Source organism: Mangifera indica, chromosome 12 (assembly GCF_011075055.1).
Source record: "Mangifera indica cultivar Alphonso chromosome 12, CATAS_Mindica_2.1, whole genome shotgun sequence".
Lineage (NCBI taxonomy): Eukaryota > Viridiplantae > Streptophyta > Magnoliopsida > Sapindales > Anacardiaceae > Mangifera > Mangifera indica.
In genome coordinates this window covers 12,690,277-12,713,052 of record NC_058148.1, presented here as the reverse complement: position 1 = coordinate 12,713,052, position 22,776 = coordinate 12,690,277, and the positions used below count along the sequence as shown (strand labels likewise).

General features: G+C 33.9%; 5 protein-coding genes across 5 annotated transcripts; all 5 read left to right on the top strand.

The window, feature by feature from the left end:
* The first annotated feature begins 1,371 nt into the window (after nucleotides 1–1,371).
* Nucleotides 1,372–3,352, top strand: LOC123192959 (pentatricopeptide repeat-containing protein At4g21170). Its single transcript, XM_044605684.1, has one exon. It carries the CDS (start codon nucleotides 1,433–1,435, stop codon nucleotides 3,140–3,142), a length of 1,710 nt encoding a protein of 569 aa, XP_044461619.1. The 5' UTR covers nucleotides 1,372–1,432; the 3' UTR covers nucleotides 3,143–3,352.
* A 472-nt stretch (nucleotides 3,353–3,824) lies between these two features.
* On the top strand, nucleotides 3,825–5,211 carry LOC123192960 (probable dolichyl-diphosphooligosaccharide--protein glycosyltransferase subunit 3B). Its single transcript, XM_044605686.1, has one exon. The coding sequence runs from the start codon at nucleotides 3,917–3,919 to the stop codon at nucleotides 4,967–4,969; it is 1,053 nt and encodes a 350-aa protein (XP_044461621.1). The 5' UTR covers nucleotides 3,825–3,916; the 3' UTR covers nucleotides 4,970–5,211.
* Nucleotides 5,212–7,841: 2,630 nt separating this feature from the next.
* LOC123192962 (nuclear transport factor 2B) lies at nucleotides 7,842–8,595 on the top strand. Its single transcript, XM_044605687.1, has 2 exons — nucleotides 7,842–8,277; nucleotides 8,423–8,595. The coding sequence occupies exons 1-2, from the start codon at nucleotides 7,975–7,977 to the stop codon at nucleotides 8,495–8,497; spliced, it is 378 nt and encodes a 125-aa protein (XP_044461622.1). The 5' UTR covers nucleotides 7,842–7,974; the 3' UTR covers nucleotides 8,498–8,595.
* A 4,399-nt stretch (nucleotides 8,596–12,994) lies between these two features.
* LOC123192958 (pectinesterase-like) lies at nucleotides 12,995–15,022 on the top strand. Its single transcript, XM_044605683.1, has 2 exons — nucleotides 12,995–14,036; nucleotides 14,122–15,022. Exons 1-2 carry the CDS (start codon nucleotides 13,088–13,090, stop codon nucleotides 14,811–14,813), a joined length of 1,641 nt encoding a protein of 546 aa, XP_044461618.1. The 5' UTR covers nucleotides 12,995–13,087; the 3' UTR covers nucleotides 14,814–15,022.
* A 1,582-nt stretch (nucleotides 15,023–16,604) lies between these two features.
* LOC123192957 (pectinesterase-like) lies at nucleotides 16,605–18,606 on the top strand. Its single transcript, XM_044605682.1, has 2 exons — nucleotides 16,605–17,637; nucleotides 17,723–18,606. Exons 1-2 carry the CDS (start codon nucleotides 16,689–16,691, stop codon nucleotides 18,412–18,414), a joined length of 1,641 nt encoding a protein of 546 aa, XP_044461617.1. The 5' UTR covers nucleotides 16,605–16,688; the 3' UTR covers nucleotides 18,415–18,606.
* The last annotated feature ends 4,170 nt before the right edge of the window (nucleotides 18,607–22,776 follow it).

Here is a 22,776-nt window from a genome sequence, read left to right as displayed (position 1 = left end):
AAATTTTTTTTTCTAATTTTAAAATATAATAATTTTTTCTTAGATCAAATTTTAAAAAATAATATTTTTCTCTATAAAGATTTAGTTTTCAATTCTCGGTGATATTTTTGGTGCAATCACTAATAACCTCTCCTTTTCAACACTTCTTTTTCTTATTGTAATATCTCTCTAGATATTTCTCTCTGTTTTGATCAATTATTCAAATTGAGAAAATGAAAATAATATCTCTTATTTTCGTTAAGGAAGATAAGAGTTTTGTCAACTAAAGAAAAAAGAGATGTCAAGAGAGATACTGTACAAGAAAGAAGAAGTGTTGAAAGGGAAAAATTACCAATAATAATATCAAAGATGTCGTCGAAAATTAAAAACTAAATTCTAAAAAAAAAATGTTATTGTTTAATATTTGACTTAAGAGAAAAATGATTAATATTTAAGATTTAAATAAATAAAATAAAATAAAATTTTATGAATTAACTTTAATTTAATTATTTATAGATAAATAAATAAAACTCCCAAGGTTTCTCAATAAAAATTGGATAAATAAATCCTTCCGCCTTGTTATTACGCAAAACAAGAACTTTTCCTCAGTCATGGTATGTGAGCCTGCTTCCATTAATTACCAAAATGACCAACATGCCGGTCACAATCACCAAGGTGATGTTATATAAATTATCTTCGCTTTGGCCAAGATGAAAAACTTGATGGAACAAGAACCGTCTGATGGAGTGACTGGGTGAATCATTGACTTATGACAAGCAGGAAGCTCCACATGCTATGCCGGGAAGTCAGACGGGTGACGAAGGATATAAATAGTATATAAAGGTCCCACCATTTGCATTATTGTGGAGTTTACAGATGGATTGATTCTGATTTCAAAGATGTGTGATAGCGCCAAGTAAAAAAAGTGTTAACTGTCGATGAAATCTAAAAAAGAAATTAAGGAATGAGTAGATTTTTTCTGTCAAGAGTTGTATTTTAGAGTTCAATCTTGGCTGAAAGACTTATTCAAAGCCAAAGTTTACTTCATTCTCATATTCACATTTACTATGTTTTAAAAATATAAATATTTATTTATTATTAAATCTTTATTAAAATTTTGTATTATATATAAAAATAAAATTATTATTTTTATATTAATATTAATATATATATTTTTATATTTTTTAATATTAATATAAAAATAATAATTTTATCCTTAAATTTAAAAATACATTAAATATTAAGGGAAAATGAATCTTTCGGCCTTTAGTACTTATTTTTGGTTGGGGTAAGCCCGGCCCGGTCCATGTACATATAAATTTTTACCGAGCCGGGCTTATAGCTTGAAATACACAGCCCAGAACCGAACGACGTCGTTTCCCATTGATGTCATGACCTTCCCTATAGTTGCCAGCCTTCAACGCTGCAGAGGTAGTCGAAGAACACAACTGACATGCTGCTTCACAAAACTCATCATTTCGTCAAACAATTTTCCACTTCTATCAACTGGAGAAGACAAATCAAACAAACCCATTTGGTCGATCAAATTTCATCCATTCTCTTGCAGAGAAGCAACTGGACTTGTCTTCTAGAGACTCTCCATCTCTCCTCCAAACTCACCCCTTCTATCTTCCTCCAAATCCTTAAAAGAACTCAACAAAATCCACAAGTCTCTCTCGAATTCTTCGATTGGACCAAAAAGAATTTGCACTTCAATCCTGATCTCAAATCCCAATGCCATATCATCCGGCTAGCTGTTGGTTCAGGTCAGTTGCAAATTGTAAAACCCATCTTGGATTCTTTAATTAATTCCCACTCTGCAACAGTGCTTACTCGTTCCATGATTGAAGCTTGTAGAGGGAGAGATTCTCCGTCTGATGCTTTAAGTTTGGTTCTTGAATGTTATTCACGTACGGGTTTATTAATGGATGGTTTAAAAGTTTATATAATGATGAGAGTTTGTGGGTATGTGCCTTCAATAAGAGCATGTAATAAATTGCTTGATGCTATTCATAGAGAAAATGAGATAAGATTGTGTTGGTGTTTATATGGTGCTATAATCCGAGATGGAATTTTGCCAGATAAGTTTACTTGGTCAGTGATTGCTCAAATTCTTTGGAAAAATGGTAAATTCAACGTGATTTTAAGATTGTTGGATTTGGGTATTTATAATTCATTCATGTATAATCTTGTTATTGATTTCTATAGCAAATGTGGGGATTTTACTGCTGCACTTGAGAGACTAAATGAGATGTATGATAAGAGAAAACTGCACCCTGGCTTTAGTTCTTATAGTTCAATACTTGATGGAGCTTGTAAATGTGAAAATATTGATTTAGCCAATAGGATTATGGAGATAATGGTAGAGAAGGAAATGCTTCCAAAATGTTTGGTATCAGGAAATGATTCGATCATTCAGAAGCTTTGTGATTTGGGGAAGACATATGCAGCTGAGAAATTTTTCAACAGAGCCTGTGATGAGAAGATCTGTTTACAGGATGATACATATGGGTGTATGTTAAGGGCCTTGTCGGAAGAAGGAAGAATAGGAGAAGCAATTCGTGTTTATCAATTAATTTTGGAGAAGGCCATTTCTGTTAAAGACATTAGTTATCATGCATTTGTAAATGCTCTGTGCAAAGAAGATCAACCTGAGGAGGTACGAAAATTGTTAACGGATCTCATAAAAAAAGGATATAGTCTTTCTGCGACAGAATTATCTAAATTTGTATCATTACAATGTCTTAAAGGAAGATGGGAGGAAGTAGAGGAATTGTTGAACGTGATATTTGAGAAACAATTATTGCTTGAGTCTTTCTGTTGTTGCTTCTTAATGGAGCATTACTGCTTGAGTGGGCAGATTGATAAAGCAATTGCATTGCATTCTAAGATTGAAATTTTGAATGGTAGTTTGGATGTAAAAACATATAATGTACTTCTCGAAGGGCTTTTTCAATATAGGAGGATTGAAGAAGCAGTAAGTGTGTTTGATTACATGAACAAACTTGATCTGGTGAGCAGTTCAAGTTTTGGGATTATGATTAGAGGTCTCTGCGGTGTAAAGCAGCTGAGAAAGGCAATGAAATTTCATGATGAAATGTTGAAGATGGGTCACAAACCTGATGAAGCAACATATAGAGGATTGATTTCCGGATTTATGTAATAGAGTATAATCACCGAATGTGAAAGATAATCAGGCTAAGTCCAGTTTTTGGGAGCACGAATCTTGTTTGTACTGCAACTTCAACTATTTGCTGAGGCCAGTTGAGTCTCAGCAACCATTCTTTTATGCCGTTTGGCAATTTCTTTCCCATTTCGTCTCTTACTGGATACGGTCTAGATGAAATGTAGTTTGCTTCTTCAGTGTTTCTGGTATCTATACGGAAGGATTAAACTGGGTTCATAGATTATAAGAGAGTGGAATATGATATTAGAACAATAAAATAATGATTGAGTATATAATAGAATAACTAATTATGTGAAGACATGGGTGGATATTGACGTGTTAATTAGGTTGGGCCGGTCCACGGCCTGAGGCACAGGAAAGGGTCTAGTTTGTTACTGTAGTACGTTGGGTTTAGCCCATAAATCTTTTGGGTCAGATTTTGAACCTAAAGACAAGCCCGTTATTATTTATATAATTAATAAAAGAACTAATTAAGTAATTAATAATTATAATATTGAATTTTATTTTTTTATTAAAATTTACAAGTCGGTCCATTTAACGTTCGGTCTGAACCTATGTATACGGAGCCAAGTCTTATGGGTCAGTTCAATCCAAAGGTCTATCACTATATGCATCTTAGGTCAGGTCAGGCCTTATAGGCCCGATAGGTCACGTCATCGTATTGGAGAAAGCAAATGCGAAGTCAAAGTCTTAATTGACCTCCTTCCTTCGATGAATCTAAAAGCCAAACCCAAACCCTAAGATCTAAGAATGACCATACATCACTCTGGAAAAATGGCGATGTCCCTAAAATCGAACCATCTGATCATCCTCTCCGCCATTTTGACAGTTCTGATCTCCATAGCCACTGCCAATTCTCACTCGGATTTAGTTTCGGAGCTGCTGAGCCTTCAATCTCAATCAACATCAGGGGTTATTCACTTGAACGACCACTTAATCTCCCGTTTTTTGACCTCCACGAAAACACCACGCCCTTACTCAATACTCATCTTCTTTGACGCTCACCAGCTCCACAGCAAGCCCGAGCTCCACCTTCAAGATCTACACAATGAATTCTCCCTCCTTGCCTCGTCATTCGTCACCAATAACCCCTCGGATCACGGAAAACTCTTCTTTTGTGATATCGAATTCAAAGAATCTCAATCCTCGTTCGGAATGTTCGGAGTCAATTCTCTCCCTCACATCCGGCTGGTGGGTCCCGACGCTAAATCGCTTAAAGACGATTCGATTCAGATGGACCAAGGAGATTTCTCACGGATGGCTGAATCAATGGCGGATTTTGTTCAATCAAGAACCAAACTTAGTGTGGGACCCATTCATCGTCCTCCATTGCTTTCTAAGAAACAAATTGGACTCATCGTTTTGATAATTTTAATCTGGTTACCGTTTGCGATTAAAAAGATCATCGCCGGCGAGACTTTGTTGCATGACCGCAAGATTTGGCTCCTGGGTTCAGTGTTTGTTTACTTTTTCAGTGTGTCCGGTGCTATGCATAATATAATTCGCAAAGTGCCAATGTTTTTGGTGGATAGAAATGATCCAAACAAGCTGGTATTCTTTTACCAGGGGTCAGGGATGCAGTTGGGAGCAGAGGGTTTTGCCATTGGGTCCTTGTACACAATTGTAGGATTGCTGTTGGCGCTTGTGACGAATGTTCTTGTTAAGGTGAAGAATGTGACGGCGCAGAGAGTGGTTATGATTTTTGCGTTGTTGGTTTCGTTCTGGGCAGTGAGGAAGGTTATTTACTTGGATAATTGGAAGACTGGATATGGGGTTCATGGGTACTGGCCTTCCATTTGGTGAGGCAGGTTGTTAACTTGGATTATGGGAAGACCTCCCGGGTGGAAGTGATAGTGAATTGAATTGCGGTCAGCCCTTTTTTGTGTTACAGTAAAAAAAATTTCGTCAGATTCTGTTTGAACTTTGATGTTTTATATTTACAACTATAGACAGTTATCACTTAACTATGTCAATCTTTCAAAAATATGGGATGTTGAATAGTTGCAAGGACGACACCAACAAATAATTTCAGGAGTTTCTTGCTAGTGTGGTGGCTCTCCTATATTTTCTTCAAATTTGGAAATTTTGAAAATGGACTGGTAACTAAATATATTGATTGTTGCCATTCTTATAGCTGTTTACTCCTGGTATGTAGTTTGGCTTGAGTTCTAAATGTCTTATGGACTAAATAATTTATGTGCTAGTTGCTTGAATGAAGGGGTTAAGAGAATCCATTCACTTATATTTTGATACACGTAAGTTGTATGTGGCATTATGCATTTTCTCTCGGCACTTCTTGAATGTAACTTATAGTCTTACATGCAAATGCATTGCTATTGGCATATAAATATTAAAACTCGAGCAATCCTATATGTATACACTTTTTAGTATACAATTGAGTATATAATTGATATGTCATTATGTGATTGAGTTTTATTTTATCCTTAGTTTAAAATCACCCAATTACATAATGACGCATCAACTCTATACTCAATTGTGTATTCAAAAGTATGTATACATAGTTTTATTGTTGAAACTCTGACCATATGTGACTTGATAATAAGTCATTTGATTCAACACAATGTTCCGAGATAACAGAATAAATTGTTGTAGATGAGGATGCTTCTCATTCTTTTCGGAAATTTCTGAAAAATTTAGTTTGATATGTTACCCAAATTACTCTGTCACTCAACATTTGTCAGAATAGTAATTTTAGTTGAGTCTTCCACGATGGATAATATCTGTGGCCTTAATCTGAAGCCAGGAAACTTTCACATTGTTGGCTGAGCTTTTGTTTGATTTTCATTTATTCCGTCTCCTTATGAAAGCTTGTGGAGACAATCAGTCATTCTTGTTACTGTATTCTTAAATGATTCTGGTAGAAGCTTGATAGTGAACGTGGGAAACTTGTTTTGAAAATATAATGACTGCACCTTTGTTACTTTGAGCAATCAGAGTAGAACTTTGACCTTCTTACTTTATCTTTTGTCTAAAAGCTTTGGTCCCAATAGAATAGCCTTTGTATCTTTCTTGTGGGCTTGTCACAGAATACTTATAGAGAAAGATCTTATTCTTAAGGAGTTTAATGGCTAGGAACTGTGCTTAATCTGATTAGTGATTGATGTAAGTTCCTCTAGACCAAACAAAGCCTCAACTAGTGGCCTTAAGTAATTGGTTCAGGACTTGTGGTTGATGAAGTCTTCAAATTTTAAGCTTTCATTGATTAAAGGGACCTTGAATCTTTGTTAACTTATGCATATGTAGGGAAAGTGCATAACATAGAGTAAGAGTTTGGATTTCCTCTGAGCAATAACCTTGGTGATTTTATATGTCATCTTGTCTAGATTAAATTGGTTCCTTCAGATTGTAAAGCCAAATTTCATTGCCTCCAACGAGAAGACTTAATTGATTTATTTGTTTTTACCTTATCTAACAAGCTTTTAAATCAGCAGTTGGTAGTCAGGTTTATTAGCAACATATCAGAATAACTAAGCTTACATTTTATTTCTGATGTACTTAAGATGAGTTATAGGTCAAGTAATGGATAGAAATTTGATAACATTTATTTATATATCTTTTCTGTTATTACTTGGTCCTTTGAAGCTGCTGATTGGATTTTCTTCATAGAAGATGCTTTTCTACTTGTTGTCATAGAAGTTATATGAGGGTTAGGTTTTATGAACATAAATTCTAGAATACGTTCATCTGTCATGTTTTCATATAGCCTGGTAGCTTGATCTATGTAAATAAGGATCTGATAACATGCTTGTCCAGCATTTATATTGAACTGGGAACAAGAGGCTTGATTTGTCTATTCTTTGTTTTATTCACTTTTATTTGTGATGTACTTTTGGAAAATAAAGTAATGAAAGAAGTGTAATCAATAAAGATGTTAACAAATTCATATCGGGAAAGCCAATAGGAAACCAATGAGGTTTTATGTCATCAGGGAGATTCCCTTCCCTGTTATGGTATGAATTTGCACCACCTCATCATAATTTGGTTCTATGGCCTTGCTCAACAATTCCACGGTAAGATCTCAGACTAGAACAATCCACGTGTATTCATTAAAGCGTTCAAGGTCATTAGCTAGCTGCAGCACATCAAGTCCGATAACCTTCATTTCTCTACACCCAACGAGAAAACATGCAGACAATGAAGGATTGATAGCTTTACCAGATCCTCATCATCATCGCCCCAACCCCACGCTTGTGTTTCAAATAACTTAATCAAGTTGCCATGTCCTTTGCTTCAACGAGGATGAAACGTATGTCACTTTAGTTAATAACCCTTTCTTTTAAGCCTGTGAAAATTTCCCTTCAAGTTACTTAACTCCTTTTCAGAACTTTATTAGTAATTTACTAGAAAATCAACGGAAGCTTAATTCGAAAAGAAAAAGATGCATTTGGACGGCCAAAAGGCTTTGAAATGTGATAGCCACCTCAAATCTACATCAGATTGATGCCATCTTGCCATTAACCCTTTTGAGAAAAAAAAATGAATTATACCGTTTCCAAATCCATGCTACTTTGCGTACTAACGCAGCAGTGTGTCTGATTCCCCTCAGCCTTGTCCAATTACCCAATTGGCCTCTCTTTCATTTCATTCAAAATCCATGCTTGGATAATTCTGTACTCGATATAGGGACACAACAGTAATTTTATATTGCTAATCTAGGAGACAGATCAATCTCATGCATCTTCTCTCTTCGTAATGCCCTGCCTATATGAAATGAAGCTTTGAACACATCTCACCTCCCGTGTATTTTGGTAGCAAAGAAGAGAAATAATATTTGAGGGAAAGAGAGAATGGAAGAGCAGATTGAAACATTGGGAAAGTCATTTGTTGATCATTACTACCATCTTTTTGACAATGATAGACCCTCTCTCTCGTGTCTCTATCAACCAACCTCCATGCTCACTTTTGAAGGGCAGAAGATATTTGGGGTTGATGATATCTCTGCTAAGCTTAACCAGTTGCCCTTCGATCAATGCCGACATTTGATCAGCACCATTGATTCTCAACCTTGTTCGTCGACCGGCGGCATCATTATCTTTGTCAGTGGAAGCCTCCAACTAGCCGGAGAGGAGCACCACCTAAGATTTAGCCAGGTTACTTGTATCCTTTCATTCTATTATAAGCAGTCATATTACCTAATCACAAACTATCATCTCAATTTACATAGATAAATTTATACTATTGGTTTATATATATATAATTTTAAACATAAAATTAACATGCGGTATTTTATTGCAGATGTTCCACCTAATGCCAACACAATTGGGAAATTTCTTTGTGCAAAATGACATATTTCGCCTCAATTACGGTTGATTTGTTGATCTTCTTCAAATCGATACTGGTGCTGTAATTTTTACATCAAACATTTTCTTCTTCAAGGAATAAACTAATCCGCTTAACTTGTTATGGTTTCTCGAAGCTGTGTTATATATATATATATATATATATATATATATATATATATATATATATATATATATTTGTTTTAGAATCCACTTTCTTTACCATGTTGGAACAAAAACAAAGCAATAATAATCCTACGACTACTTATACAAGATAATTATATAAATTATTTCAATAAATTGATTTGAGAATTATACATGTTTAATATATCATTTACTTTAATTTGTTTAAATTATTTCTAATTTGTTCAGCATCGAAAAACTATGATCCGACCACACAAATAACAAGCAATACACAAAACTATCCTCTTAGACAATTAAAAAGAGAAACACAGCCAGCCACAAACCCTAGTCTTGAATGATGGAAATTAATCTCTCTACTTTCATCTTTAAGTAATAAACAAAAAATTGGTGGAGGGTACAATCATTGCAACGCCATGCTTTTTCTAGAAATGCTTTTGCCTTATGGTAGACCTGGCTACGGTTCATGAACTGTCGATTTCGGTTTGAAACCGCCGGTTTACAGTTCGAAAATATAAAGACCCTGAACTGAAACCGTAACAGGATGGTTCGTCTACGGTTCGGAACCTTAGGTTTCGGTTTATGACCCCGATTCGGAACTGACGGTTTCGGTTCGAAACCGATATTGAACCGTCAATTCTAATACATGATCTTGATTTAATTTTTAAATTATTAATTACAATAATTGAAAATTAAAAGAAAGACTTGGACTTAATTTTTCAATTAAGCTTCTTACGTATTTTCTTGGGGTTTAGAAGAATCAAAGTTTACGTAGTTATCTTACCTTTGCAAATCTAATAGCTGGCAGTACCCCTTTACCTTATCATTCACCTCCACTATCTTGAGTATTATTTCCCGTCGTCATCGAACTATCCGTAGTTAAATCAAGCGATTTTTCATTGAAGTCTACTTTCATTTCTTGTTGGCGTAATTCGGCTCTTGTCCAATCGTCCACGCATACTTGAGCTTCAATAGATTCGGGAGTCAAACTTGATCGTCTCTCATCCAATATATTACCCCCTTGACTAAAAATTTGTTCTACTGCGATAGTTGATACTGGTGCTGCTAGAACTTGTTTAGCAATAGCTGCTAATATTGGAAAAGTTGATGCTTGTCGACTCCACCATTCTAAAACTGGAAAGTCTTTACCTATATTGCTGTCACCAAACTCAAAAATAATAGTTAAATAAATATCAAGCTCTGAGATGAAGTCTAATGTTCCTCTTGGTATTTTGCCCCTTTGCATCATAATACGATCACCATAACTCATGTTTTGGGTTGATGATGGGGCAATATGTGGTAGAGAGGAAGAAGAACTACCATAAATTAATGCATATTCAGCATAAATTTCTTTAATTAAATTCATAATATTAGTTATAGTTAATGGAATATTAACTTCATCTAATTGCAAACATTCATAATATAATGTCAAATAATCTGTGACACCATCTAATTTAAATCTAAGATCAAAAAAACATACAACAAGAAAAAGTTCTGGAATTATTTTATAGTAATTTAACCATTTTGTTTTCATTACAGAAACAGCTTCTTATAGAATAATATCTTGTTCGGCTTCTTGTAAAGCTCCAATAATATTAACAGCTTCATTTAAAAACAAATGAGAAGTGAGATAATAAACCTCACTTAAAGTATATGTTGCATTATTAAAATTTCTTAATACATTTAAATTTTTTTTACAAATATCCCAATGTTGGGGATATAATATAATTTTTGGCACATTTTGTGAAATAAATGAGCATAATAAATCCTTATAATCAAATGACTCGTTGAGTAATTCATATGTTGAATTCCAACGAGTCGGCACGTCTTTAGGAAATCTTTTTGATTTTTTATTATGTTGTTTACAAAATTTACCCCATTCTTTCATAGTTTGGGGATGTGTCCATAAATATGAAATTACTATTTTTATTGGACTAATAAAATTATTAAGATAATGTAAACCATCTTGTACACATAAATTTAATACATGACATGTACATCTAATATGAAAAAATCTACCACCTAAATTAGGTTTACAAATATCAATTAAATCATTTATTGAGGTAGTATTTGAACTTGCATTATCAAATGAAATTGAAAAAATTTTATAAAGTAATTTATATTCTTCTAATATTCCTTTAATTATTCTATAAATATTATCAGCCGTATGTCGTTCATCAAACACCCTAAATGATAAAATTCTTTTTTGTAATAGAAAATCGTCATCTATCCAATGACAAGTTATACCCATATAAGAGTGAACCTACCAATGGTCACTCCAAATATTATTACATAGAGATACACATCCACTAAAATTTGTAAAAAATTGAATTAACTCTTTTTTTTGTTTTTTATATAAACTAAATAATGTTCTTTTTAATGTATTTCTTGGAATAGTTTTATGTGCAGGATTTAATGCAGTTTTACAATAATTATTAAAACCTAAATTTTCACCAAAACTAAATGCTAAATGATCTATTGCTACCATTTTTGCAAATTCTTCTTTACTTTTATTATCACTATACATAAATAAAGATTTGTGTGTAGAACCATACCCGGTTATTTGTGTTTGGCCTCGGCTTTGCCCCATTTTTTTCGGATGCTTTGACTCCAAGAGTCTTTTGAATGTCCCGTATCCACCTCCTTGTTTGAATTTGTAAATTTACCTACAGTAATTGCAAGCAACATTAAAATTATCATCTTCCTTTTGCATTTTCTTGAAATGAATTTTGAAAATATCGGATGTAGGAATTTTTTGAGATTGTTGTTCCATCTCCATCTGTTGTTGATGTTGTTGTTATTGCTCCACCTCTTCATATTGGGTTTCACTTTCTTGTGAATGAAAATCATCTATAAATTGATTTTTATTCACATTTGACATATGTAAATATTGACCAAATCTCCTATTACTGGAAGAATTTCCACTACTTGCCATTTTTTGATAATAAATAAAATTAATTATATAAATAAATTATATAATTAATTATAATAAATAATAAATAAAATAAATTATAGAAATAAATTCTATAATTAATTATGAATTGTATAAAAAAATTGAAATTGAAATTAATAAAAAATTAAGAAAGAATTTAATTAAATTTAAGAAAATTTGATTGAATTGAAAGATTGAGAGAATATTAAGAGTTTAAAGAATGAGAATGAAAGTTTGAAGGATTGAGTGAGAGAGTAGAAAGATTGAGATTTGAGATAATACAATTTGAAGGAATATGTATTGAAAATTTTTTTTGAAAAAAAGTAAAAATAAGGGGGGTGAATTGAAATTCTAAAAATTGTAGGGGACCGTCTTCTCTGAAAATTGCAGGGGACCAACGGTCCCTGCAATTTTTCCTTCAAAGCCTCGTTGAATTATTGCACTTTCTCTGAAAATTGCAAGGGCCCGGTTTCAGTCCGATTCACGGGCTAAACCGGCCCGTGGCCAGGTCTACCTTATGGTCCAGCCTCGTTGAATTATTGCACTTCTTTTGGCCACAAATCAGGCATAAGGGCTTGGTTGGCATTTTATCAGTTCTGATTTCGTGTCTCTCTACGCCCACATTCAAGGCCTCAACCGGACCACCACCAAGTTCAATAATTACATTCAGCACCTACCTTGAAAGATGTGAAAATGAAACACCTTTTATTATTTTCAAATATAATCATTTTTGTGTCATTACTTTTATTATTTTTGATTTATTTGACACAATCATGATAAGATTTACGAGTCAAGGAAGATAGAAGCCAAACATTCTAACGCCGAGAAAGCGGAGAGTTCAATCTGTGTACAGCATAATTACAGATTGATTCCTTTGCTTTTACATTTTATTCAATTGAAGAAGATGGATTCTATTTCAAGATTTACCCATACTTGATCAATCTTTGTAATGAAATTTAAAGGAGGAGGAGATAATGTGAAAGGGGAGAAAAAGCTTAAGCATTATAATATTAATCATTTATTTTTATTTACAATGCAATAATTTATGAGGATTGCTAATTGGGAAAGTTGGTAATAAAAATGTAGGTATCTCCTGACTTTAATTCCTTCCTTTAGATTACCTCTTGATTGACAACATCAAAGACATTATTATCCCCTGACAGCCCTGATCAAAATCCAACATTGTCTTCACCTTAATCCAAGGGCTGGAAACGAAGGTAAATCTACTCCTGTGAGATAAGAAAACTCCTCTAAGAAAAGCTGGTTAGTGGAGAAAGGGGCCAAACTAAAAAGTTTGATTTATTTAGACTAGTGGGCTCTCATTCATTGACAAAACGACTAAATTTTTGAAGTGACAAATCATTAATAATTGAGTCTTGAAGTTTAATAATGAATATACAGCTCATTTGTTACAATTTAATCTTTTATATGTTGTCGGCACTGCTTTCCTGATGTTTTCCCGATTAACAAAGCCTCATATTTGTTCTATTTAAGGGCAGTAGCACTTAAAAATTTTAACAAAGCATTGAAAAAATTGAAAGTTTGATCATGGCATCAACCCATCAACCTCTGTTAGTCAAACCAAAAACTTCCGAAAGAAAGTTTCTTCTTCCAGTTTTCTCCATAGCCACTCTCATTTTCTTAGCTACTTTGTTTACCATTTATTCAGTCCAACCCAACTACTTAAATCTCCCTCCACTGCACCAAATTTGTGATAAAGCGGTCGATCAGGTCTCATGCTTAGCCATGGTTTCAGAAATAGCCTCAACCACTAGCAAGACAATGAGTGGTGCTGATCTTTTGGAGTTTTTTCTAAAGAAATCAACATCAAACATTAAAGACACTATTAAAATGGCGATTGATGTCAACCAACGGATCAACAACGCCAGAGAACAAGCGGGTCTGGTTGATTGTGTGGAGTTGATGGAGTCATCTATAGACAGAATCGTGGACTCTATCTCGGCTCTTAAAGAAAGATCCTTTGATTCAGCTGCAGACGCTCATCAATGGCTAAGCACCGTTCTCACTAACCATGTCACATGTTTCGATGGCCTTGAGGGTTCAGCTCGAGCCTCCATGGAGCCAATGTTAAGTGACTTAATAGCAAGAGCAAGAAACTCTTTAGCCATTTTTGTGAAAATTTCACCTCCAAACACTGAATTCATCCACCCAATAAGCCAGAAATTTCCATCGTGGGTCACTGGAAGGGACAGGAGGCTCTTGGGGGCTCTTCCGAATGAAGTGAAGGCTAATGTTGTGGTGGCTAAGGATGGAAGTGGAAACTACAAGACTTTGACAGAGGCTATAGCCGCAGCACCAAATAAGAGCAAGACTAGATATGTTATATATGTGAAGAAAGGGACATATGAAGAAAATGTTGAAGTGGGAGAGGACAAGAAGAACATAATGATTGTTGGAGAAGGAATGAATTCGACGATCATCACAGGTCGCCGCAATCGGGTTGACAATTCTACAACCTTCAAATCGGCAACTGTTGGTAAATTAAACATTTTATTTTATTAAATTTTCGTGTACTTGTCTTCTTTAGTTTCAAATAGTTTACAGTTTAATCGATAATGCAGCTGCCGTTGGGGATGGATTTATTGCCCAAGACATCTGGTTCCAAAACACAGCCGGGCCGGAGAAACAGCAAGCAGTGGCACTCCGTGTGGGTGCTGATCAATCAGTCATCAATCGTTGCCGCATTGATGCATACCAAGACACTCTTTACGCCCATTCAAACCGCCAATTTTACAGGGATTGCTTTATCACTGGCACCGTGGACTTCATATTCGGCAATGCAGCCGTCGTCTTCCAAAACTGTAAACTTGTCCCAAGAAAACCCATGAATTACCAAGCCAATATGGTGACTGCCCAAGGCCGGACTGACCCGCACCAAGCCACTGGGACTTCCATCCAAAAATGTGACATTATCGCAAGCTCTGATCTCGAGCCTGTTAAGAGCTCGATTCACTCGTATTTGGGACGGCCATGGGAAAAGTATTCGATAACAGTTTTCATGCAGTCTTATATTGGTGACCTTATTGATCCGGCTGGATGGGCAAAATGGAACGGGAATCAATATTTGAACACATTGTATTATGGGGAATACTCCAATGTAGGCCCAGGAGCTGGGACGAGCAAGAGAGTGAAATGGGCTGGCTTTCATGTTATTACCGACCGAACAGAGGCCGAAAAATTTACAGTGGCGAAGCTGATTGGAGGAGGGGCATGGCTGAAATCTACTGGTGTTTCTTTTACAGAAGGTCTGTGAATGTGTATCACAGTGTCAGCTTCTGGTTGTTACTGTTTAATTTGTATTTCCTCTTATATTTTCCTAATGCTATATGCTTATAATTTAGTATATCTATTTAAGAGATGGATAAAATTTATAATAAGATATAACTAAGGCCTTTGCTTGCCTTAGTTTGTGTCTTGATTTGTCTTTTCCATCGAGAATAATGAGTGTTGATGTTGTTGTTATTGTTCCACCTCTTCATATTGGTTTTCACTTTCTTGTGAATGAAAATCATCTATAAATTGATTTTCATTCATATTTGATATATATGAATATTGACCAAATCTCCTATTACCGGAAAAATTTTCACTACTTGTCATTTTTTGATAATAAATAAAATTAATTATATAAATAAATTATATAATTAATTATAATAAATAATAAATAAAATTAATTACAGAAATAAATTCTATAATTAATTATGAATTGTATAAAAAAAATTGAAATTGAAATTAATAAAAAATTAAGAAAGAATTTAATTAAATTTAAGAAAATTTGATTGAATTGAAAGATTGAGAGAATATTAAGAGTTTAAAGAATGAGAATGAGAGTTTGAAGGATTGAGTGAGAGAGTAGAGAGATTGAGATTTGAGAGAATAGAATTTAAAGAGATATATATAGAAAAAAAATTTTTGGAAAAAATAAAAAATAAGGGCGATGAATTGAAATTCTAAAGATTGTAGGGGATCATCTTCTCTGAAAATTGCAGGGACCAACAGTCCCCTGCAATTTTTCCTTCAAAGCCTCGTTGAATTATTGCACTTTCTCTGAAAATTGCAGGGGCCCGGTTTCAGTCCGATTCACGGGCCAAACCGGCCCGTGGCCAGGTCTACCTTATGGTCCAGCCTCGTTGAATTATTGCACTTCTTTAGGCCACAAATCAGCCATAAGGGCTTGGTTGGCATTTTATCAGTTTTGATTTCGTGTCTCTCTACGCCCACATTCAAGGCCTCAACCGGACCACCACCAAGTTCAATAATTACATTCAGCACCTACCTTGAAAGATGTGAAAATGAAACACCTTTTATTATTTTCAAATATAATCATTTTTGTGTCATACTTTTATTATTTTTGATTTATTTGACACAATCACGATAAGATTTACGAGTCAAGGAAGATAGAAGCCAAACATTCTAACGCCGAGAAAGCGGAGAGTTCAATCTGTGTACAGTATAATTAGAGATTGATTCCTTTGCTTTTACATTTTATTCAATTGAAGAAGATGGATTCTATTTCAAGATTTAACCATACTTGATCAATCTTTGTAATCAAATTTAAAGGAGGAGGAGGAGATAATGTGAAAGGGGAGAAAAAGCTTAAGCATTATAATATTAATCATTTATTTTTATTTACAATGCAATGATTTATGAGGATTGCTAATTTGGAAAGTTGGTAATAAAAATGTAGGTATCTCCTGACTTCAATTCCTTCAGATTACCTCTTGATTAACAACATCAAAGACATTATTATCCCCTGACAGCCCTGATCAAAATCCAACATTGTCTTCACCTTAATCCAAGGGCTGGAAACGAAGGTAAATGTACTCCTGTGAGATAAGAAAAGCTGGTTAGTGGAGAAAGGGGCCAAATTAAAAAGTTTGATTTATTTAGACTAGTGGGCTCTCATTCATTGACAAAACGACTAAATTTTTGAAGTGACAAACCATTAAAAATTGAGTCTTGAAGTTTAATAATGAATATACAGCTCATTTGTTACAATTTGATCTTTTATAAGTTGTCGGCACTGCTTTCCTGCTTCTTTCCCAATTAACAAAGCCTCATATTTGTTCTATTTAAGGGCGGTAGCACTTGAAAATTTTAACAAAGCATTGAAAAAATTGAAAGTTTGATCATGGCATCAACCCATCAACCTCTGTTAGACAAACCAAAAACTTCCGAAAGAAAGTTTCTTCTTCCAGTTTTCTCCATAGCCACTCTCATTTTCTTAGCTACTTTGTTTACCATTTATTCAGTCCAACCCAACTACTTAAATCTCCCTCCACTGCACCAAATTTGTGATCAAGCGGACGATCAGGTCTCATGCTTAGCCGTGGTTTCAGAAATAGCCTCAACCACTAGCAAGACAATGAGTGGTGCTGATCTTTTGGAGTTTTTTCTAAAGAAATCAACATCAAACATTAAAGACACTATTAAAATGGCGATTGATGTCAACCAACGGATCAACAACCCCAGAGAACAAGTGGGTTTGGTTGATTGTGTGGAGTTGATGGAGTCATCTATAGACAGAATCGTGGACTCTATCTCGGCTCTTAAAGAAAGATCCTTTGATTCAGCTGCGGACGCTCATCAATGGCTAAGCACCGTTCTCACTAACCATGTCACATGTTTCGATGGCCTTGAGGGTTCAGCTCGAGCCTCCATGGAGCCAATGTTAAGTGACTTAATAGCAAGAGCAAGAAACTCTTTAGCCATTTTTGTGAAAATTTCACCTCCAAACACTGAATTCATCCACCCAATAAGCCAGAAATTTCCATCGTGGGTCACTGGAAGGGACAGGAGGCTCTTGGGGGCTCTTCCGAATGAAGTGAAGGCTAATGTTGTGGTGGCTAAGGATGGAAGTGGAAACTACAAGACTTTGAGAGAGGCTATAGCCGCAGCACCAAATAAGAGCAAGACTAGATATGTTATATATGTGAAGAAAGGGACATATAAAGAGAATGTTGAAGTGGGAAAGAACAAGAAGAACATAATGATTGTTGGAGAAGGAATGAATTCGACGATCATCACAGGTCGCCGCAATGTGGTTGACAATTCTACAACCTTCAAATCGGCAACTGTTGGTAAATTAAACATTTTATTTTATTAAATTTTCGTATACTTGTCTTCTCTAGTTTCAAATAGTTTACAGTTTAATCGATAATGCAGCTGCCGTTGGGGATGGATTTATTGCCCAAGACATCTGGTTCCAAAACACAGCCGGGCCGGAGAAACATCAAGCAGTGGCACTTCGTGTGGGTGCTGATCAATCAGTCATCAATCGTTGCCGCATTGATGCATACCAAGACACTCTTTACGCCCATTCAAACCGCCAATTTTACAGGGATTGCTTTATCACTGGCACCGTGGACTTCATATTCGGCAATGCAGCCGTCGTCTTCCAAAACTGTAAACTTGTCCCAAGAAAACCCATGAATTACCAAGCCAATATGGTGACTGCCCAAGGCCGGACTGACCCGCACCAAGCCACTGGGACTTCCGTCCAAAAATGTTACATTATCGCAAGCTCTGATCTCGAGCCTGTTAAGAGCTCGATTCACTCGTATTTGGGACGGCCATGGAAAGAGTATTCAAGAACAGTTTTCATGCAGTCTTATATTGGTGACCTTATTGATCCGGCTGGATGGGCAAAATGGAACGGGAGTCAATATTTGAACACATTGTATTATGGGGAGTACTCCAATGTAGGCCCAGGAGCTGGGACGAGCAAGAGAGTGAATTGGGCTGGTTTTCATGTTATTACCGACCGAACAGAGGCCGAAAAATTTACAGTGGCGCAGCTGATTGGAGGAGGGGCATGGCTGAAATCTACTGGAGTTTCTTATACAGAAGGTCTGTGAATGTGTATCACGGTGTCAGCTTCTGGTTGTTACTGTTTAATTTGTATTTCCTCTTGCATTTTCCTAATGCTATGTGTTTATAATTTAGTATATCTATTTAAGAGATAAGATATAACCAAGGCCTTGGCTTGCCTTAGTTTGTGTCTTGGACTGTCTTTTCCATCGAGAATGATGAGTGTTAGTTGTTCTTGAGTTCTCTTGTCTGAAAACTCGTTATTTTTTTTGTTAATATATATTTATTTACAAAAAAAAACTATAATAAGATAAGATATAAATAATTTTTAGTATGTAAATTCTATAAAATGAGATTTTTAATGGAATAAGTGTAACCTAAAAGTGACTTAAAAGACTATATCATAAAATCATCCTTCATATGTGAACGTAATATTACTTACATTTAAAAGTATAAAATTTAATGGTGAATCCGATACTAACTAATTTAAATCAAATTTATGAGTCAGTTTAAATAAATTAATTTTAACATAAAGTTCTAACTTAACTTAAAATTAATTTAATTGTTCATCTGTTAACAATTAATCTTAATGATAATACTGTTTATTTTACTGATAAGTTGTAATGATATTGTGTAACAATCAATATGAGTTTGAATTAGTTATTATAACTTTACTCTAAACTGAGTGTTGATTTTAAATTTGGTTTGAATTGAATCCACCCCAACTAAAATAGAAGTTTTCTTAGCAAAAATTTTGTGAATCATAAATTTCATTTGTTATAAATGTTTATAAAACAATATTTAAGTCTCTACTATGATGTCTCCTTCTTCTTCTTATTTTTCTTTTTATCCCAAAATCATGCCCTCTGCATATATAAAATATATAATATTATCCATAATGTAAGAATCTCACCGCAAGCCGAAAACAAATTTTAACGTACTTTTTCTATAATTTGCTAGCATCGCAACAATATAAATTCCATGATAGACAGATTTTTGAATTAGTGTACATCATTGTTTCATTAAAAATATTGTAATGCTTAGATTTTGTTTTTCCTCTGTTTTTTGGATATTGGAGATGGCCAAACAATTAAGTAGAAATTCATAAACAAAGGCCAAACGGGTTATTCTCATCTAAAGTTTGGTGTATTTTTAAACTTTTTTGCAAGGTTTGAATGGGCAAAGATAAATCATTTTTATTCGCATGAGGAGACATCATCTTCATCTCCTTATCAAACGAAAACACACCTTTGTTCATTTCTTCAACCATCAATGACATCTCTCAAGTAACCAAAGCAAGAAGATGGGTAGAAAGGATTAGTTGTCAGTTGGAATAGAAAAGATGACTGGAGAAGAGAAAAAAATCTTATGGAGAAAAAGATAACTTTTCAAATTTTAAGCAGAAAAAATTGATAATTTTTTAAATTAAGAAAAATAAATTAAATAAAAATTTTGTTAAATAATAATTTTACTTTTTAATTCTAATTAAAAATTTTAGTAAAAGTTTGCCAAATTGACAATATATGACCCTCAAAGTAGTTAGAAGGGAAAAAGAAAAAGGACAAAATCACATCTTCCATCAGATTCTACCAATTGTTCTGTTGAAAATTATGGTAGAATTGGTGAAAGAAGAAGAAACCCTAACGGTTGATTATTAAATTGTCATAATGACGATAAAGCTGTATTTAATGTTATAAATGAAATTATCTTTAACATTAATTGAATACAACGCGTTGTGAAAGGGTTTAATCGGAAAATTCATGAAAAATATGAATTTGCCATTATTAGCATTAGCTTGTGTTGTGATCTATGAGACTATGATACGATGGAAAGACTCTTTTTTCTTATTTCGTTGAACATATTGTAAATATTTGTACATTGACACCAGGGAAGGAAGTAAACGTTTTAAGAACAAAAGCAACATTCTAATTTGTACATTATAATAACAATCAAATTATGATAAATGTGTATACATTTATATATATCATCATATAATTAGATGATTTCATATTAATGATACGTATAAATATATACATATTTATGTATTTAAAATAAATACGTATAATATTATTTTTATAATAAAATAAAAAACAAAACTATGCATAAATATCATTTACCTAGTAAAGAAAACTATCAGCTACGTTCTATTTGCCTAGCAATAAAGCCACTTTCATTTGTGCATAAAAAATGAAAATAAAAAAAATAAAAAAAACAATTAACACAACAATTGTTTAACGGTATCCTGGAATACAACTAAGAAAGTCATTTTTTCTCCAAAAAACATGGACACTACAATGTCTGTTCTGTCCAGTAGGAAACAAAAAAAAATGTTCACACATTTGTAGTCATTTTAATGAGTATTTTCAGTAGGGCTGGACTCGAGCCGAGTCAGCTCGAGTTCGAGCTCAAAACAAACCGGACTCTATTTGGTTCAATCGAGCTTGAGTTGGCTTGGGTTGGTTCGGTAGATTTTTAAAAAAAAATTTTTATACAAAACGATATCGTTTTGATCCATATATATACAAAATGATATTATTTTGACATAAAAAATAAGTCAAGTCGAGTCGAGCTGTAAATGAGCCGAGTCAAAAATGAGTCGAGCTCGAGCCAAACTCGAGCCGGCCATAAATAAACCGAGTCGAGCCTGAACTTGACTCGATTCGAATTCAACCCTAATTTTCAGTTGCTAAAGTGAGATTTTTTTACACGACACTTATAAATGTTTTGTGTTTTTATCGAAGATATCTCAATTTTTATACAAAAACAATCAATTGTTCAAGCTATTGTTGCCTTCGTTACTCTTCCATTCCATTTTCTCCATCAAATTGCAACCACAACAACAAACCTCAACTCCAGAAGAAAAAAAAACTTCAAACTCTTAAGTGAATACACTTTCGATTTTTCATATTATTATTTCAAGGTCAACTAATGTGGTCATACGTCGAACACTCATTGGTTGACAATTGATTTTTTAATTCAATATTAAATATTTTTTATAACACACCAGAATTACTATTATGCCCTTCCCTATTTAACCTAACAAAATATTTTGAAAGAATGAGTAATTTTGTCATTGTCTAACTATGAGGGTGGGAAATTGTTGTTTTGCCAAACTTCAGGTGGGACATAGTCATCCGTCCTAATATGAAATTATAAAAATTATCAACCCACCATTGACTTTCGTTCAATTGGACATTGTTCCCGTTCATCTTTAGCATCGTTAGGTCCCAATTAAATTCTAAAATTGCCAGTTTACCTGATAGCAGGGCTTGATTCGAGCCGAGCCAAGCTCGGCTCGTAGCCAGTTCGGGTTCAGCTCGGTTTATTTATGGGCAGCTCAAGTTTGGTTCGAACTCGACTCGAGCTCAACTCGGCTCAACTTGCGTTCGGCTCGTTTTCGGCTCATTTTCAATATCAAAATGATATCGTTTTTAATATATATGGATCAAAACAATATCGTTTTATATAAAAAATTTAAAAAAAAAATTTACTGAGTCAGTTCGAGTTCAAACTCGATCGAATCGAACAGAACTCGATTCATTACGGGCTCAAACTGAGTTGAGCCGAGCTCAAACTCAAACTGACTCGACTCGAGTCCAGCCCTACCTGATAGGATTCTGGTCAACTCAAATCTCAGTTGACACAAAATCCGCTTAGTGATAAGCACAATTCTGTATTAGGTAATCCAAAAAAAAATTAAAACAAAAAACTTCTGCTCCATTTCCACAAACGGCTAACTAAATGAACGTGCCATCAACCACTAAAAATCATTGTGAGATTTGCCAGGGAAGCACAGGAATTAGATTGCTGTACGATTTCGTCACAAATTATATTAATAAGAAATCATACACTTCAAACATTACGTAAATTGAAACTTATGGGCACATTAGAAATATTCGAAGAATTTGATTACCCTTGTGGGTGACTTGGTAGCACGAAACATTAAATGCAATGTTTGACATCTGTATGTGAGGGTTCATAAAATCCACAAAATGAATTATGCTGGTTAAATCGGATATTCATATCATCTATTAAAAACTTATTTTTTTATATCATAAATGATGTAATATAATTTTAAATAAAAAAATAAAAAATATATAATAACATATTATTGTTTTAAAAAATATCATTTACATACATACACTTATCACATTATTATTTTTTTATAAAAAATATATTGATCTGTATCAATAATATATATTATATTATAGAATATATATCGTATTGTATAATATATTCATTATATCGTATTAATTATAATATATCTCATGATACATATTATATTATATTGTTTTTCATTTATATCATATCATATAATAAAATACTAATAATTATGAAAAGAACTTTTTTTTTGCTAGAGATTTTTCACCCAAACTCAAAACAATGGTAGGAAGTATTAATTAAATACA

Bases quoted from the DNA above. Each gene is read 5' to 3' on its own strand.
- LOC123192958 (XM_044605683.1), top strand. From the start codon at position 13,088: ATGGCATCAACCCATCAACCTCTGTTAGTCAAACCAAAAACTTCCGAA. The intron at 14,037-14,121 runs GTAAATTAAACA...TCGATAATGCAG, and splicing joins CTTCAAATCGGCAACTGTTG to CTGCCGTTGGGGATGGATTT.
- LOC123192957 (XM_044605682.1), top strand. From the start codon at position 16,689: ATGGCATCAACCCATCAACCTCTGTTAGACAAACCAAAAACTTCCGAA. The intron at 17,638-17,722 runs GTAAATTAAACA...TCGATAATGCAG, and splicing joins CTTCAAATCGGCAACTGTTG to CTGCCGTTGGGGATGGATTT.
- LOC123192960 (XM_044605686.1), top strand. From the start codon at position 3,917: ATGACCATACATCACTCTGGAAAAATGGCGATGTCCCTAAAATCGAAC.
- LOC123192962 (XM_044605687.1), top strand. From the start codon at position 7,975: ATGGAAGAGCAGATTGAAACATTGGGAAAGTCATTTGTTGATCATTAC. The intron at 8,278-8,422 runs GTTACTTGTATC...ATTTTATTGCAG, and splicing joins ACCACCTAAGATTTAGCCAG to ATGTTCCACCTAATGCCAAC.
- LOC123192959 (XM_044605684.1), top strand. From the start codon at position 1,433: ATGCTGCTTCACAAAACTCATCATTTCGTCAAACAATTTTCCACTTCT.